We start from the raw sequence: 14,801 nt of genomic DNA, 5'->3' as shown, positions 1-14,801 counted from the left end.
ATGCCGGGGTTTGGGAGGTCACAGAATCACAGCTCAGAGGGACTTCAAGGCTCACCAACCCGTTCCCCTGGCAAGATCACCTCTACGTGAATTACTTTTGACAGACGTGCATCAAACCTGTTCTCCCAAACCTCCAAGGACGGCGGCTCCAACCCTCCCCAGAAAAGCACCGCAGCAGGCTGCCAATCTTTGCTGTCAGAACGTTTTTCCCGAGAGCAGGAGAATAGGAACCTCACCCACAGATAGCTGCAGGGTCCCTCTCGCTTAATGGGAAAGGATAGAGAAGGGGCAGACAAACCTCTTCCAGAGGCGGGTTCATCCCACACACCTGGAAGCAGTCCAACAGCCAGCTGAGAACAGGCACCCGCCTCAGGGAAATGAGCCCTCCCTCCTGCCACACCATTTCCTCTCCTGCTTTTGAAAAACTTGCACGTTTTTGGGGGTTCCCAAAAGGGACTGTAGCAGTCGCTCAAGCTTTGTGTCCCGGTTCAGCCTGGTGAGCTGCTCAGCACACGTGGCACACCCTAAGCCTGTGTGTGCCCTGGCCCACAGCCCTCAGGTTCTGCTCATGGAGCAAGTGGAAGGAGAAAACCCCTTAATTCATCGTGTCCTGATGCTGGATGAAGCGATGGTTCCTCCTTTTCTCCAAGGCCACCCTGACGAGGGCTGTGTGCACTCAGCTATTAGCCCTGCTGGCTGACTCAACGAGCACCGCGATCTGTTCTCCTAAACCATCTCCAGGGCCCTTTCTGCTGTGCAGGCCTGCACGCTGCCACGACCCCAGCCTTTTCTCCACGTTAATTCAGCAGAGCAATAGGAGGGAGAGGGGGAGTGGTGTGACGGTACCTAAGGTAGGGAGCCCAGCAGCCATCGGTAGAGTCAGAAGTTAAAAACGTCTCCCCCTCTCCCTGAGCAACAGAGCAGGACTAATCTGGGACTGGATGCCAAGAGCCAGAAGTCCAAAAATTGTTTTCAGAAAGCCACTTGAAAGATCTAATCCTCATCAGTGCCCCGAGACACCACGGAAGTCAGAGGGTGACAGAGATACTCGGATCACTGTACTATTATATCCTAGGAAATACTTAAACCCTAAACCTTTTAAAACCCATTTTACCTCCCCTGCTCTGCAGACAGATGTGAGCAGCGAATTCCAGCCCATCTCCAACACCCTGTCACAAGGCGCTGTGAGCCTCCAGCCCCAAGATGCTCAGTGCAGCTCTCCTCCTCTCCCCCCCCAGCCACACTCCTTCCCTAATTCCGTATCAGATCTGGGCTGCGTGTATAAAACAGGCTCACGGGAGGACCGGGACGTTGCAGCAGCGGGGATGGCAGGTCTCCAGAATGTTCAAAAGCGGCCGGAAGCCCGCCACTGCCCGCCCGCCCCAAGTCCTATTAACTCCAACAAATTGTTTATTGCACAGCAGAAGAAAAACGCTGCCCCTCTCCCCCCAGCCAAGCCTCGCAATGTGTGCAGCACGCGCAGGCTCCCTCCGATCCCCCCTCCTGCCCCCGCCGGGGAGCCAGCTTTATACCCAGGGAAAGGTAACGGCAGCGATTATTACACACACTATCCCACAGCTCCTCGCTTGTTAAAAAAAAACAAGAGTCTCTTTTGTGCCCGAAATAAAAGGAGATACCTTAATTAGAACAATGCAGGTTGGTGAGCATTAAACACTGAGCCCAGCTGCTGTATGCCATTAAATTCATAAAAAAGGAGGGGGGAAGGAGGGCAGTCTTAACGAGATTACACACATTGACTTTGATCAAGACACAAAAGCACCAAGGCGTTCCAGGGTTTTTATTGCTGTCTTCGGGCTACATTTTAATGGTTACATTAGAAACATGCGAACCCAGGCTGGGAGATTTTTTTTTTTTTTTTTGAGACGGGAAAAAGAGTGCAAGCACGCCTTGTGAAAAGGCCTGGTTTAATAAATTGGGGGCTGCAGGGAGAGGCTAGGACTGGGGAACACATGAGTAGCCACTTATTAATTGCTTCCCCTATGCAAGTGCCAAGTCCTAATACGACGCTGTGCTGGACTGCTCCCATCCCGCCCGAGTGGTCGGCAGAAGAGCCCTGTGCGGGTAGCAGGGAGCCAGCTCAATCCCCCCACCTTTCACAGGTACCTAGAGGGGAGGTCGCTCCCCTTTGCAAGGGTAAATGCCAACCTCTTAGCACCTGGAGCGAGGTTTTCCAGTTCTTACTGGCAGCCGTGACCACCCTACACGGAACAAAGGGGCCTGGCTGAAGTTGAAAGTTGCTGCTGAGCCTAAGAACAATTGGAAATTGTTGTGACAGATTTAAAACATCACTTAAGGCTGCTGGGAAGAAGAGACAGCAAAGGCTTTAGAAAAAAAAAAGAAAACGAAAAAGAAATTATTGTTTTGTCCTCTGCTTGTAGCACGGCAGAAGAACAAGATTACTCGTCACTTAGCAAAGGTGGCAGAGCACACATTCACCCAAACACCTCACAGCTACGTAGCCACATATGTGTCTTTTATAACATGCTGCTAAAATGTTTACAAAGGCTTGTATAATCTAAGGAGTGATGGGGTGTAGCTGAAGACCTATAAAATACAGCCCAAGGGATGGCCAAGTTATTGAGTTGCTATTAGTACTCAAGCCCACAGGCACTTCACCATCCTGGTAACTTTTCTTGGACAAGACTTTTAATAGGCAGGATTTAAAGGAGCATGATCGGCTTAATCGTAATTCCAAGCACACAACGTGTTCCATAAAGCAGATTTTGTAATGCCTTACAGGAACAGTTTTTAGGAGTGGCATTCCCTTACATTTTTTGCAACCCAACACTGTATCATCTTGCTAACAAGAGAACTGGAAAGCACCACTGACTATTTTCCACTCCCCAACCTGAGTGAAACGAGAGCCTGAAAATCAGCTGCGCAGGGGAAATGAAAGGCTGATTATAAAGCCCATGGTTTTAACAAAGGAAAGGAAAACACTTTATTTAATAACACCTTAAATTTCAACCTGATGTCTTTCAGCACATATATAAATTACTACCGCATTGGGTCACCTATTCAGCGTTCAAGGTAATCCCCAATCTTCCAAACAGTATGGGATATGCTTGGAAACTGCACAGTGCTATTTCAAATAACCTGAGAAACACAGATTTGTATTTGTAAAAGCTCCTGTCTGTGCTATATTCCCTGAAGATGATCCCCTTTGCTTCAGGTGAGTATTAGGCTTCCCAGAAGCCACTCATGCCATGAGATCTCCGTGGATTTGGCCTCCAGTCCCACAGCCTTACCTCTGCATGGATGCCTCCCAGGGCGTTACTGTAAGGCAATGTTGTACTCAGCACAGAGCTCTTACACCTCCCCACAGCAGCAGAGGAGCAAGCAATCAGCAGGACTGTACTTTGGTAAGGGTGACTCAAACTAAACTTACTGAAGACAAAGCTGGGACGGGGTGTTAAGTGGCAAAGACCGGGAAGTTTGCATGCACAGCACTCAAATTGTTTAGAATAAAGCAAAAGGCATCTTTCCCCATGGTGATTTAAAATAAAGTATCCCAGAAGAGAGGGAGAAGTGTATAAGTCAATTAGAAAGTAGCCAAGAGCCTCACCAGAGTCCGCAGCCAGCATTCTTCACAGTGCACATGCCAGCACTGAATGGAAGTCAGGGGCATTGTGTAAGAGTCCTGAAGGAAAAGAAGCAAACAGGTTACTTCCACAGCAGGGATCTACTGATTCTTTGTTCCCAACCCCACCACAGCACCCTCCTTTGTGGGTATGCCATCAGACTACAGGCAACCTAACAGCATAACAAGAGAGCATACATCTTATCTTGGCCTACCATGAGGTGTGAGACAAAAGAAAAACAAAGCAGAATTAAGAGGGTCTTGCATTAATGAACTTCTGCTGACTTTGCACGTAAGAACAGAGCAGAGACAGCAATGTTTGTGTAGCAGAAGCAGAAGCCTCCTGCAGTCCATTTTACCGGCTTCCAAGAACTCCTGTCGGAAGCCCATAATCCACTCAAGTGGTGACCTGGCTCAGCACAGTTATCACAAGAGCATCTGAAGTTGCTGTGGCCACCTGCCATTATTCCCATCAGAAAGGTCACCAGATCATATTAAAAAAAACCAAAAAAACAACAAACAGCAACAGGGTAAGATTAACCCTTATCACAACTCCCTACTCTGCAGCAACAGCTTAACTATATCCCAAGAAGGCTGATGTTATTTCAGCAGACACACACTCTCAAGTGTTTTCCACGATTGCTACTAAACCTCTGGAAATGAGCAGCAAACTGTCGTGCCTTCCATGAGATGAGATATGAGAACTGCTATCCCCATGCCTACAAGTCGTGAGTGGGAGAGACAGCACCATGCATCAAGCTGAAGTTGCAGAGGGAGCCCTCTGCCAAGCAGAATTTTCTCCTGCTCTCAGCAGAATGAAAATCTAGCAGGAGATGCAAAGCTTTGCACGCTCAGACCATCAGAGGGAGCTGCTGCCTTTCTTTAGCGAGGCCACAGATTCACCACAGAGCAAGCAGGACACGGCCAACTTTTAAATACTAAGGCAATGCTCCTGGTCTCAAATCATACAGGGGGCTTCATATGGATCCTACTCCTTTATGTATACAAATTTGAACATGCAGGAAGAGAACGCCAATATCTGGGAGTTTGCTAGAGTTAGCTTGAAAGTCTTACAAGGTTGAGGTTTTTGTGGCCTCTGATACAGATGGATGGCTACAAAACTGAAGAGCCATCTAATACGTATGGAAATGGCAATTGCTAATACCTGGCACCTATATTCAAAAGGAAAGAGAGACTCTTGGTGTATAGGGAAGAAGGTGAGTTCTCCCACCCCCCCAAAAAAAAAGAGAAAGGAAAAAGCTTTCCCCTCCTCAGCAGAGATACCAAAACATTTCTGATTCATTACCACAACTGGAGTGCTACTCACCATGCAAATGAGACATTTATAGCGGTCCCCACGGGAGAGCTGCCTTTCTAACTCACGGACACGAGCCTTTAACGCTTCAAATGTTGTCACTGCGGAGTCTTCTGTAATTCTGCAAAAGATGATGGAGCATGAGCATCACTGCACACACGAGATTGCTGAGAGTTTGGGGAAAAAGGATCTCACAGCGGGTATTGCACAGGAGATTGCAACATTTAAACTCGCATTGAAAACGAGCTGCTGAAAAGCCCAGTGTGAATCCTTTGAGGTTTGCTACTGTACAGCTGCAAACACGTCACGACAGAACACAACGGGGCTGGGGCTGCCAACATCACAGAAAGCAAGTTTCTGCAGGACATGGACACTTAAATAATGGATTTTTTGGTTTGTTTGTTTATTTTTATTTTCTGCCTCCTTTCCTGTCTCCTGTAAGAGATTCTTTGGGGCCAAATGCTTTGGACAAGGCTTCGTGTGCTGCCCCAAGCTGGTGAGCTAATTCTGTGCGGGCAATAGGAGCTGCTCTTCCCCTTAGAGAACAGATGCCTCTGCTGACCATCAACCTTGAGAAACACAAAATCAGCTCATTACAGAGGATCAACACAGTGCTTTCGCATCAAACAACCTCCTAGCTCGTTGGTTTCTAATACTGAAAAGAAGGAGAAGCCAAAAGCAAAAGACGCTGCACCAACAGGCAGCTATAAACGCAGCTTTACAACCTCTGCTTTCCCATTTTCTAGGGTCAGTTTTGATGGGCAGCATTATCTCTTTTGTCATAGAGGCACTGTGCTGAGGGCAGGCAAGTGTATTTTCATGGTTCTGCAAGGCTGGTGAAAAAAAGCGAGTTGCCAACCTAAAAGCAAGGGCAGACAGGAGCGCTTAGCAAATGAGATGCGGGGAACGTTAGGGACAAGGATGTGTCACTCCGGCATGCTGCAAAATCTGATTCCTACACAGTGCAGATACAGGGACGGGCCCTGAAACATTCCCCAGGAAAGGTTTTAAGAGCATTGCATTGACATTAAGGCTGTCACCCCAGTGGAAAAACAAAAACACAAAAGAAAACAGCAATTTTCATTTACGTCAGTGAATTTCAGGCCAGTCCAAGCAGACGCTGGAAGAACCTGAAGAATACCTCGCCACCAGAGATTGCGTCAATCACAACATAAACCCCAGTACCACCCATCTGTTGCACCTTTTTAGAGGATAATTCATCAACAGGTAGCTAAACCTGGCTTTAGGGGAATTACTACGAACAATGAAGCGAGCTGCAACCTCAGCACTCGCACTGCATGCACTCAGCCGCTCCTTTGTTCGGTAAGTCACTTGTCCCCAGCACTCAGGGAGGGACCTGGGGTGTCTCCCACACAGCCTGAACAGACCAAATTCCTGGTCCTGTGAGTAAAGCAAGCAGCCACGTACTACACTCGGAATGGAGCTAGTCAAAAAGATCTTGAATGGTTGTTCTAATTATGACACTTGAGAAGAAAGTGGAGTTGCAGGGGTGCCTGTGGTTAAGCAGCAGCGCCGTAAAGCTCCTCCAGCTTCACTCCTACCTTTGTGCAGATCACACGCTGCAGGAGCTAACTGGGAATTCAGAGCAGAGACCTTAATCAGATGAAGATTCCTTGCAAATGAGTTACTAGGAAATAATAAAAAATTTAAAACGGCAAAAAAAAGGCCAAGAAATACAGGTCCCATGATAGCCTCGTGGGTGGGCACAGGGATGCTGCACTCAAATCTTGGTATCAATAAATACTCCTTGGAGCCAAACGAAAGAGCTTCTGTAGGAAACAGAGCTCCCTGCTGTGAAACATCCACTTGCTCCTGCTTGTTGGTATAAATTATCATCAGATCCCAGTTTGGGTTCTGCCCCTCCAGGGAGAGTTGTCAGTATTTTCAAAGAAAGTGCAGAAAGCTGTTAGTTTTGTCTGAGGGAGAAACAGAATTATTTATTTATAGCTTGAAGATTATTGCGGGATGAGAAAATCATTTCCCTTCCAGTCTGGCCTGTCAACAAGCTGATGCTGGATGAAGGCTGCCGTTGAATTTGACTTTCTGGAATCTATTTCTCCTTTCTGCATGCATGAGGGTACCAAAACTTTAAAGGCAGCGAGTGCAGCTCTTGCCTGAAGCAGGTGGCAAGCGGGAACCTCAAACCCCTAATAAATTCTCCCATTACTGTCTGTGGAAGGATGCTTCCTCCTTTGAAGGGTTGCTTGAGCAGATTCAGGCAAAGGCCAGTTCATCCCCTGTCCTAGCCCAGGAACAGTCAAAGCCTGAAAAGGAAAAATTTGCCACTGCACCAGCTAGAGGAGATACAAAATGGCTTGTTTATGGAAGCCTAAATGGCTGACCCCCATCAGCCAATTTCGGAAAGCCTCTGAGATAATCGCACCTGTCCACTAATAAACGAATGAATCAGAAAAGGAGGCTGAATAGAGGGATAAGCAATAACGCTCAGAGGCTGCCTGATACAATGGCCAATCAATAGGAGGGCTGTAGATCAGGGTGCTAGTTAGCTGGAAAATTACCGCACCGCTGCGTGCGTCACGCTGTAGGGATCCTGGACAATCAATGTGGGAGGTATTGATTTAGTTATTATCACTTCATACGCTCCAGACATTGTTAAATATACATTTATTAACAAGACTGGGGTGCATTGGTAAGAGAGGGAACATTAGCCACAGCAGTATCTCCCGGAGCTGATCAAAGCTCAGCTGTGACCGTCTTTAAACCCCATGTTCTCCGTGCCAAGCGCGCTCTCCGGACAAATCCTGATGCACGGCGTGGTGCTCGAGAGCCAGCTTCTATCTCAACAAGAGAGGTTTTTGGCCACCAGTGAGCATTTTGCACTTGAGCTTTCAGGAAAGCCTCCCGGAGCAGCAGCGAGCAGGGACACGGGGGCCAAGGGTCAACCCAAAGTGAGCGATAATTGCATGGTTGCTTCCGAAAAGCCGGAGGAAATGAGGTCAAGGGAAATAGGGAGAACATTAGTAAATAAAGGAAACTGAACTACCTCCAGGGATGGAATAAAGACGAGAGTCACTTCCCATGTGTCTGGCTCCCGTGGTGGCCAGCACACTTGGGACACATGCCATTCCCTTTAGTGACATTTTACCGTCAACCTGCTGCTTGTATCCTAAAGATAAGTATCGCTCAGGAGCGACTCTTCCTGCAGCAGCAATCTCGGGAACTCCCTCAGGCTTCCCTCTTGCGTGTGCACCTTATGCGAGCTCTCCAGGAGGCAGCGGGGAGCAGCCTGTGGGGTATTTTTACGGGGTGAGTAAGGCCAGGGTGGAGCAAGGGTCAGAAAGCCAAGCACAAGTCACCCTGCCAAGGAAGGCAGAGGGGATTAAGACGTAGGAGGAATTCGGCTCCACAGCCCTGCTCCCTGCTTTGCCTTGACCTCGTGCTAGATGCAGGACTAGTTTAGCAATTTTGCGCCTCGCTGCTCTGATTTGACGTGTTTGGATAACGTCATTTGTCAGCCTTGGGAGAGACCTGCTGAGCACAACTGCTGCAAAGAGCTCTGCCTCCAGCCCTGGGCTGCTGCTTCTCCGGCCACGCAGGTGTGAGCAGCCTCGCCGATACCTCCTTGCACATGAGCAAAAACCTGAAGGAAGGGCTCCTTGCAGAGGAAGCTGGGTCCTGCAGCTCTCTCTGGACTTTGTGTTTAACTCTTCTGCAACTTGGCAGTCATGGTTGTGGATGCTGGGCACCAGGGAGCAAGTCTACAGGACTGGGAAAAAAGCACTCGATAGTTTCCAGTTTGTGTGCCCAATATGTTTTTCTACTGTTCATAGCATTTTTCCCCTCCTGTCAGCACCAAAAATAAGAACAAACTTTCCTCCTTTGAGCACATTCTTGCTTTGTTCATGTAAGAGGCCAGGAGAAAGGCACAAAAATACCATCTGAGAGAACAAGGACCTAGCTGTAGGTTTGAGCTGTTACTCAGCGATCACATCCCGGGAAATCTCCCATGGGAAGTGGTTGCCTCCTCTTTGCAAAAAACTTTAACCCAAACACTGGTTATTTGTCAAACATTAGCATGCATGTGATCTTTGTTTCTCCAAATTAAATCGAGCAATTCCTACCCGCTGTCCCAGTGGGCAATCACAAGCAATTCCGTTAATTAAATTATCTCTGATTCTGCAGCTCTGGAATCTCTCAATTGACTAAGTCTGTGCTTTATCATCAACAAAATACCGGACCAAAAAGGAAACAAAAAGATGCTGATGTCAAAGTGATTGGCTTCAGTTAACCCTTCCCAGCTGGATATTAAATGCTGCTCAAGAAGCTGCTGCACTGGAATGAGCCCACGAGCAAGAGCTCCGTACCAGACACCAGCAGCAGCTGCTCACTTCTGTTTCCTTTCCACCACACAGGAAAAAAAAGTAACACATCACTGCATCCAGCATCCTACGTGAGAGCCACAGAAAGATGCAAACTTAATTGCTGAAGAGGTAGAAAACCACCCCAAAGATCAGTAAGCCCCTGTGAATACCCTATCCTCCCCTTACCCAGATCCCACTTGACGTACCCCGCTGTTGACGAGTCTCCGTAAAACATTCCCCTTTGGTTTATTTCTGCTGGATATAAATTTTCCTTTCTTCATAAACGGCCACACTGTACACAGCATTCCATAAATTTTTACAATTCCACTGTTTGTATGTACCTTGTAAAAAATGCTTAGCACTGATTAAACGCACCACTAATAAAATTTCATGGGCTACTTTTGACACTTGATATTCTGACCTTCTTCTCTCTTCCTCGTGCATTTATTTTTGTTTTCATAAGCCTGTAAACACAGAGTGGCAGAAGGAAGAACGTACATTCCCCCAACAAATCTGAGTGTGACGTCTTTATTTTTAAACAAAGACTTTATCTCCCCTTGTGCAAGGTGGAGGACCTGATCCCAGCAGAACACACCTGCCATTTCCCCGCACCGGGGGCAGAGGTCAGGTCACCAGCAGCTTACATATCATAAATATTAGAAACAGGCTGGTCGATGCTCTGAAGGCAGAGTCGAGCTGAAGGAAGATTCCAGGAGCAAAGAAATTGCTCCTGGCCACATCCAGGGATGACAATTACCATAACCATGGCTGCACTGCAGAAGAGGAAGCCTACTGTGCACAGCTTGCCTCGGGGGGCACTCATCTTTAAGACCTGATAAAAATGATCCAAAGGAGACCCCAACATCACTGTGCAACCACTTCACTGCAACAATCCTTCAATATATTTGAGTGAGAGCAACCTTTTCAGCCCAGTGACCAGGTTTCATCAGACTGCAACACGGTGGGCAGAGCTGCTGTGATGCTGGTGACAAGGGCACCGAACCATTTAGCACCGAGGGTTGGCAGAGCACGATGGTGCTGTCTTGGCACCACCTCGCCATATGTAATCTTCAACAAAACTTCTTCGTTACCTGTGTGTCAAACACCACCTGAAAGGAGCCCTAAGTCTGCAGGGAGAAGAACATTTGTTGTTCTCAACTTGGTGAAAGAATCCATTTTATCAGAAAGTCACAGGTGGCTTTTAAGGGAAACAGACACAGCTCAGAAATTTTAAGTATTGTAAGTCTAAAAGAACCCGAGCGTCAGTCGCTGGTGGCAGACTGAGTGCTAAGTGCCCCAGAAGGTGCAGCCTACAGCACTGGCACGATGTGCCACGATTTTATTTCGCTAGATGAGCTGGCTACAGCAGAAGGGGCCGCATCCCTAGCAGCAGCAAACTGCCCAGCAAAGCTGTAATCAGTAGAGCCAGGTCAAATCACACCAACTGAAGTTTAGACCCTCCGTCTATGAGGATGCCAGCACTAAAAGCAAATCATCTGGCAAGCCATCAACACTTTAGTAGCTGGCTTCCCCTTTATTTAGCTAAAAATCTCATTTATTGGGTTTATTTGTTTTTAGCCTAACCTCCTTGAAAAAGGCTGACTTATAATCCTGTAAAACATTGTCACATGTATTGAGGAAATTGGCAAGGATGCTAATTTATTGTCCTCTAGGAAAAAAAAAAGCCCTCTTTCCTTGATTAATGTATGTTTTTGTATTGTAAGATATTAAAGAATGTTGCTTCACCTGTAATTATAGAGAATAGTTTATTTTGGCAAAGTGCCCTGGCTTCTGGTTGCCAAGCTATGAATAATGCAATGTTCCCCATTCTAATTTCCGTGTTCTAAGTTGTGAATTTGGAGCGGGGTGCATGCAAGGGCACACACACACACAGCCGCCGCGGCTCTCTCCGTCATGAGCGCCTCTATTTTATACTTGCTTGCACAACTTGTTAATACCATCATCTGCTTGCCAAATCCAGAGTTTGCTTCTGACTAATTTCATCTCGATGCAAACCAAAACTGTTGTCTTTTTTTTTTTTTTCCCCAAGAAGAATTATTTCTCTTACACTTGCATGCACCGCCGCAATACCACTGAGGGGAGCTTACCGCTGCAAGGAGGCGTTTTAAGCCGCATTTAGCTGGGACTTGGGTAAAGATTCCCCAAAGAATTTAATGACAGAAGAATTCATTATGCTTTCATCTCTCCTCCGCCTCTACAACACAGAGCCCAACAATGTCTTTACAGGAGCAGGAAGTAAATTCAGGCACTGGCTCTTTCTCTCTCTCTCTTTTTTTTGGCCCACATTTCGCTGGGACACATGTGCCCAGCCCCAATCAAAACAGAGACAGATGGCACCGCTGATCATTCAGAATGGAAGGAGCCTCGGAGTCAGCATGTTTAGATGCATTTGTAGGGCTACACAGTATCTGCTGGCCACTGGGACTGATTTAAAAAGACGGCTAGTGAAAGTCTGAGCTCGCGCCAAAATTTTAACTGTGCCATTTGAGCAATTATGGTTCGACATGAAAGCTGGGAGAAAGAATGCATGGGTCATTCTGATTTCGATTTAGAGACCATGTCCCCTGTTCCAAAGAGGAAATAAATGCAATCCCATTGCTTTACTGGCGATAAAGGAAAAAGCCAGGCTACGAAAGTGTATTTTGCTGCAGCAAGGCTTTATTGAGGCAGCGCTGGCTGAGTTAGAAAATAATCCTCCAAACAGAATGCCTAAATATAAATAAATGCATATCTAATGCATTGACGTGTCAATTCACCTTCCAAATACAATCCTCAACCTGGTGATCCCAAGCGTATTCCAAACACAACGCATGATGCACCTCCAGAGATCCTTTCTGAACATAAATCAGGGCCATTTTTCTGGCAATGGAGATAAAAAAATGCAGCCCCTCTCCCCAGTGAAAAACATGGGTTGGAGGTTCCAGCCTACCAAGACTTGTCTTGATCCACAAGCAAACAAGTTTGGATTGTGACCAAGCTCCATGTAGAGCCAGGCAAGACTGTTTCTCTCCTGGAAGACTTAATCTGTGGCAGCCCAACATCCTCCTGCGGCCTGGAGGTAGTCTGGGATCATCAGTAGCTTTGGCTGGACATTCAGGGCATTAAATTTACAAAATATCCCTGAGGTGAAAGAGGAATAGCAGATTCCTAACTGAAAAAGTCTTCAGAAATTGGACATGTGGCAGAGTCTTGCGGCCAGCCCCTGCGCACAATGAAATGCTTTCTACTCCCATGGCCTGCCTCCAAACGGCCGAAATAAACAGGAAATATCTCTGCTACTACAGCAGCACTTGGATTCCTCTGCAGCCTTTTAAGGGCTTTACTGTCGAGGTGATCTGCTTTCCAGAAGCTCCATTCATGAGCACTGATTGGAGGTGCACAAGGGCAGCGCGATAACACATCCTCCAGACAACTTCCTACAACTTGTGCAGCCCGGCCTAGAACTTTTACACCGCGGCCGTTTCCTTTCACGGGGAAAGAAAGGCTCAGAATTAGCATCATTTAAGGTAATCGTGCCTTCAAAAAGAAACACGAGGCCATTAAAAGAGGCCAATGCACTTTAGTATCACATAACCAACTGTGGTCCCGGAGCTGGAAAAGGAAACAAGCAATGGGGAGGAAGGACAGGTCATGAGCTGGCCATCCAAGGGAAGGGCTGGGACGCTTATGCAACCGAGTGGGAAACAGCAGCTTTGGGGGGATAGAAACCGTCCAAAACAAGAAAGAAAGGAGGAGAAGTGGCTGGATAAATAGGATGAACTGGCCACGGTGGTGGGGAGTGAGTAAAGATGAGCACTGACAGTGAAGCGAGGGCAAAAATCAACATGGTTATCAAACAACGTTAATTACATCACTTGGTATTAACACTGTGGGGAGAGACACTGTTGGGTTGTGTTACAGAGGCAGAGGAGATATGAAAGCATAATGAATTCTGCTGTCATTACATTCTTTGGGAAATCTCCACCAAGCTAAATACAGCTTAAGACTCCTTCCTACAACAGTAAGCTCCCCTCGGTTGTATCACAACTGTGCATACGAGCGTAAGAGAAAATTACACGCTCTACAGTTGTCCCAGATATGGTTTAGCTGAGAAGTAACACAAACTCATTTTTTTTTCCACTCTTTCATATTTATATTTACCAACTATAATCTAAGAAATGCATAAACTACCGAGAGCTGTAATCCAGCGCCCTGTTGTCACACAGCAGCTGGCACAGCACAAACACTTACTGAGTTCTGCGATAATAGCCAGCAAGTGCCAAAGAAAGCAGCAGCCCTATTAATGCCAGTACGCAGACAGCCTGCACGGCCAGGGCTGCCCTCCAACAGATGCACAGGAGCAACAGCAAACTGGCACTGGAAGGGGCACAAGATGACCCCCTTTCTGCTTTTCAAAGGAACATTCCCATCCAAACAGGGAACACAGCCGACATTAAAAATAATTGTTACTTTTCTCTTGAGAGCCTCTGGGCACCATACAAATATTTCCTAAAAAAAATAAAAAAAATAATCCATCCCTGCCTGTTAATTCTTACAGCGTAGGTAAGGGATGTGAATAAACAGTCACATCCTCAAAATATTTTCAGAAGGAACACAGCGGGATCCAAAATGCTCCATCAGAGACATTGTTAAACACGACAGGCTAATTTTAGGGACAAGTCCTCTCTCTGACAAGCTGCTCACACATCTAAGGGCAGAATTCATCTGTTAGAAGGCAGCTGCTTTGTGTTTTATAAGCTAAAGTTTCTCTTACCTATGGAATAACTCCAATATTTCACAGGGAATCATCATCCATCTAACTGAAGTACCCTCTAACGGACCATCAGCCTCATATCCCCTTTGAAATAGCACAGCTGAGCACTTGCTGGGCCACGATTTATTTTTTACCTTCCGAGACATCTTGCTAACTCTATAGCTCAATAGTGACAGTCGAATTTCACACTGCGATAGCCCCCCATCGATTTTTCACTCCCAGGAAGCAACTCCACAAATTAAAGTTAACAGCATTTCTGAAACTAAGAAAAAAAGGAAAAAAAAGGAAAAAAAAAAAAAAGAAGAGCAGGGGAGGGCAAAGAGACACGAAGGGCAAGATGCCTAAACCATGCCTCCAAGATCGGAAGAAGATTCCTTCCTGGGTTTGAACCTGTTGCAGGACAGGGATGCTACTGCCACCAACGCCGGCAGCCACCCTGGGTTAGCAGACACTTCAGCTCTGAAACATTACAGACAAACTACAGAAAGTTGTCAAATACATGTCTATAAAGAACTCCACCAAGGCATGAGAATTAGACCAAAAACTCTGGACACAGCTGTGCTGAACAGAGATGCCATCTTCACCCCAGGTCTGAGCTCTTACCATTAGCCTGCCTTCCTGGGCTTTGTTAACCACTAGCCTGTGGCGAGCTGTGACAGAATTTCAGTTAGCACAGTGGGAATAAGGTTTGAGGCCATCACTGGCATACCCAGTTTCTACATAACTTTTAAAAAGAGGGAGCAGAATCAAGAAACCCAGCCCAGCTCT

General features: G+C 46.8%; 1 protein-coding gene across 6 annotated transcripts in view; it reads right to left on the bottom strand.

The window, feature by feature from the left end:
* The window catches only part of RNF220 (ring finger protein 220), a 186,734-nt gene that overhangs the window by 5,604 nt on the left and 166,329 nt on the right, over positions 1 to 14,801 (bottom strand). For 5 of the 6 annotated variants that reach the window (XM_072041821.1, XM_072041822.1, XM_027463634.3 and 2 more), the window contains 2 exons: positions 4,929 to 5,037; positions 3,587 to 3,661 (listed from right to left, as the gene is read on the bottom strand). In XM_072041821.1, coding sequence (XP_071897922.1) covers positions 3,587 to 3,661; positions 4,929 to 5,037 — 184 coding nt within the window. Of the gene's footprint in view, positions 1 to 3,586; positions 3,662 to 4,928; positions 5,038 to 5,065; positions 8,665 to 14,801 lie in introns of those variants that run through there. The other variant, XM_072041824.1, reaches the window with a different exon arrangement.

This window comes from Anas platyrhynchos, chromosome 8 (genome assembly GCF_047663525.1).
Source record: "Anas platyrhynchos isolate ZD024472 breed Pekin duck chromosome 8, IASCAAS_PekinDuck_T2T, whole genome shotgun sequence".
Classification (NCBI taxonomy): domain Eukaryota; kingdom Metazoa; phylum Chordata; class Aves; order Anseriformes; family Anatidae; genus Anas; species Anas platyrhynchos.
This window is presented reverse-complemented; position numbering and strand designations above follow the sequence as displayed.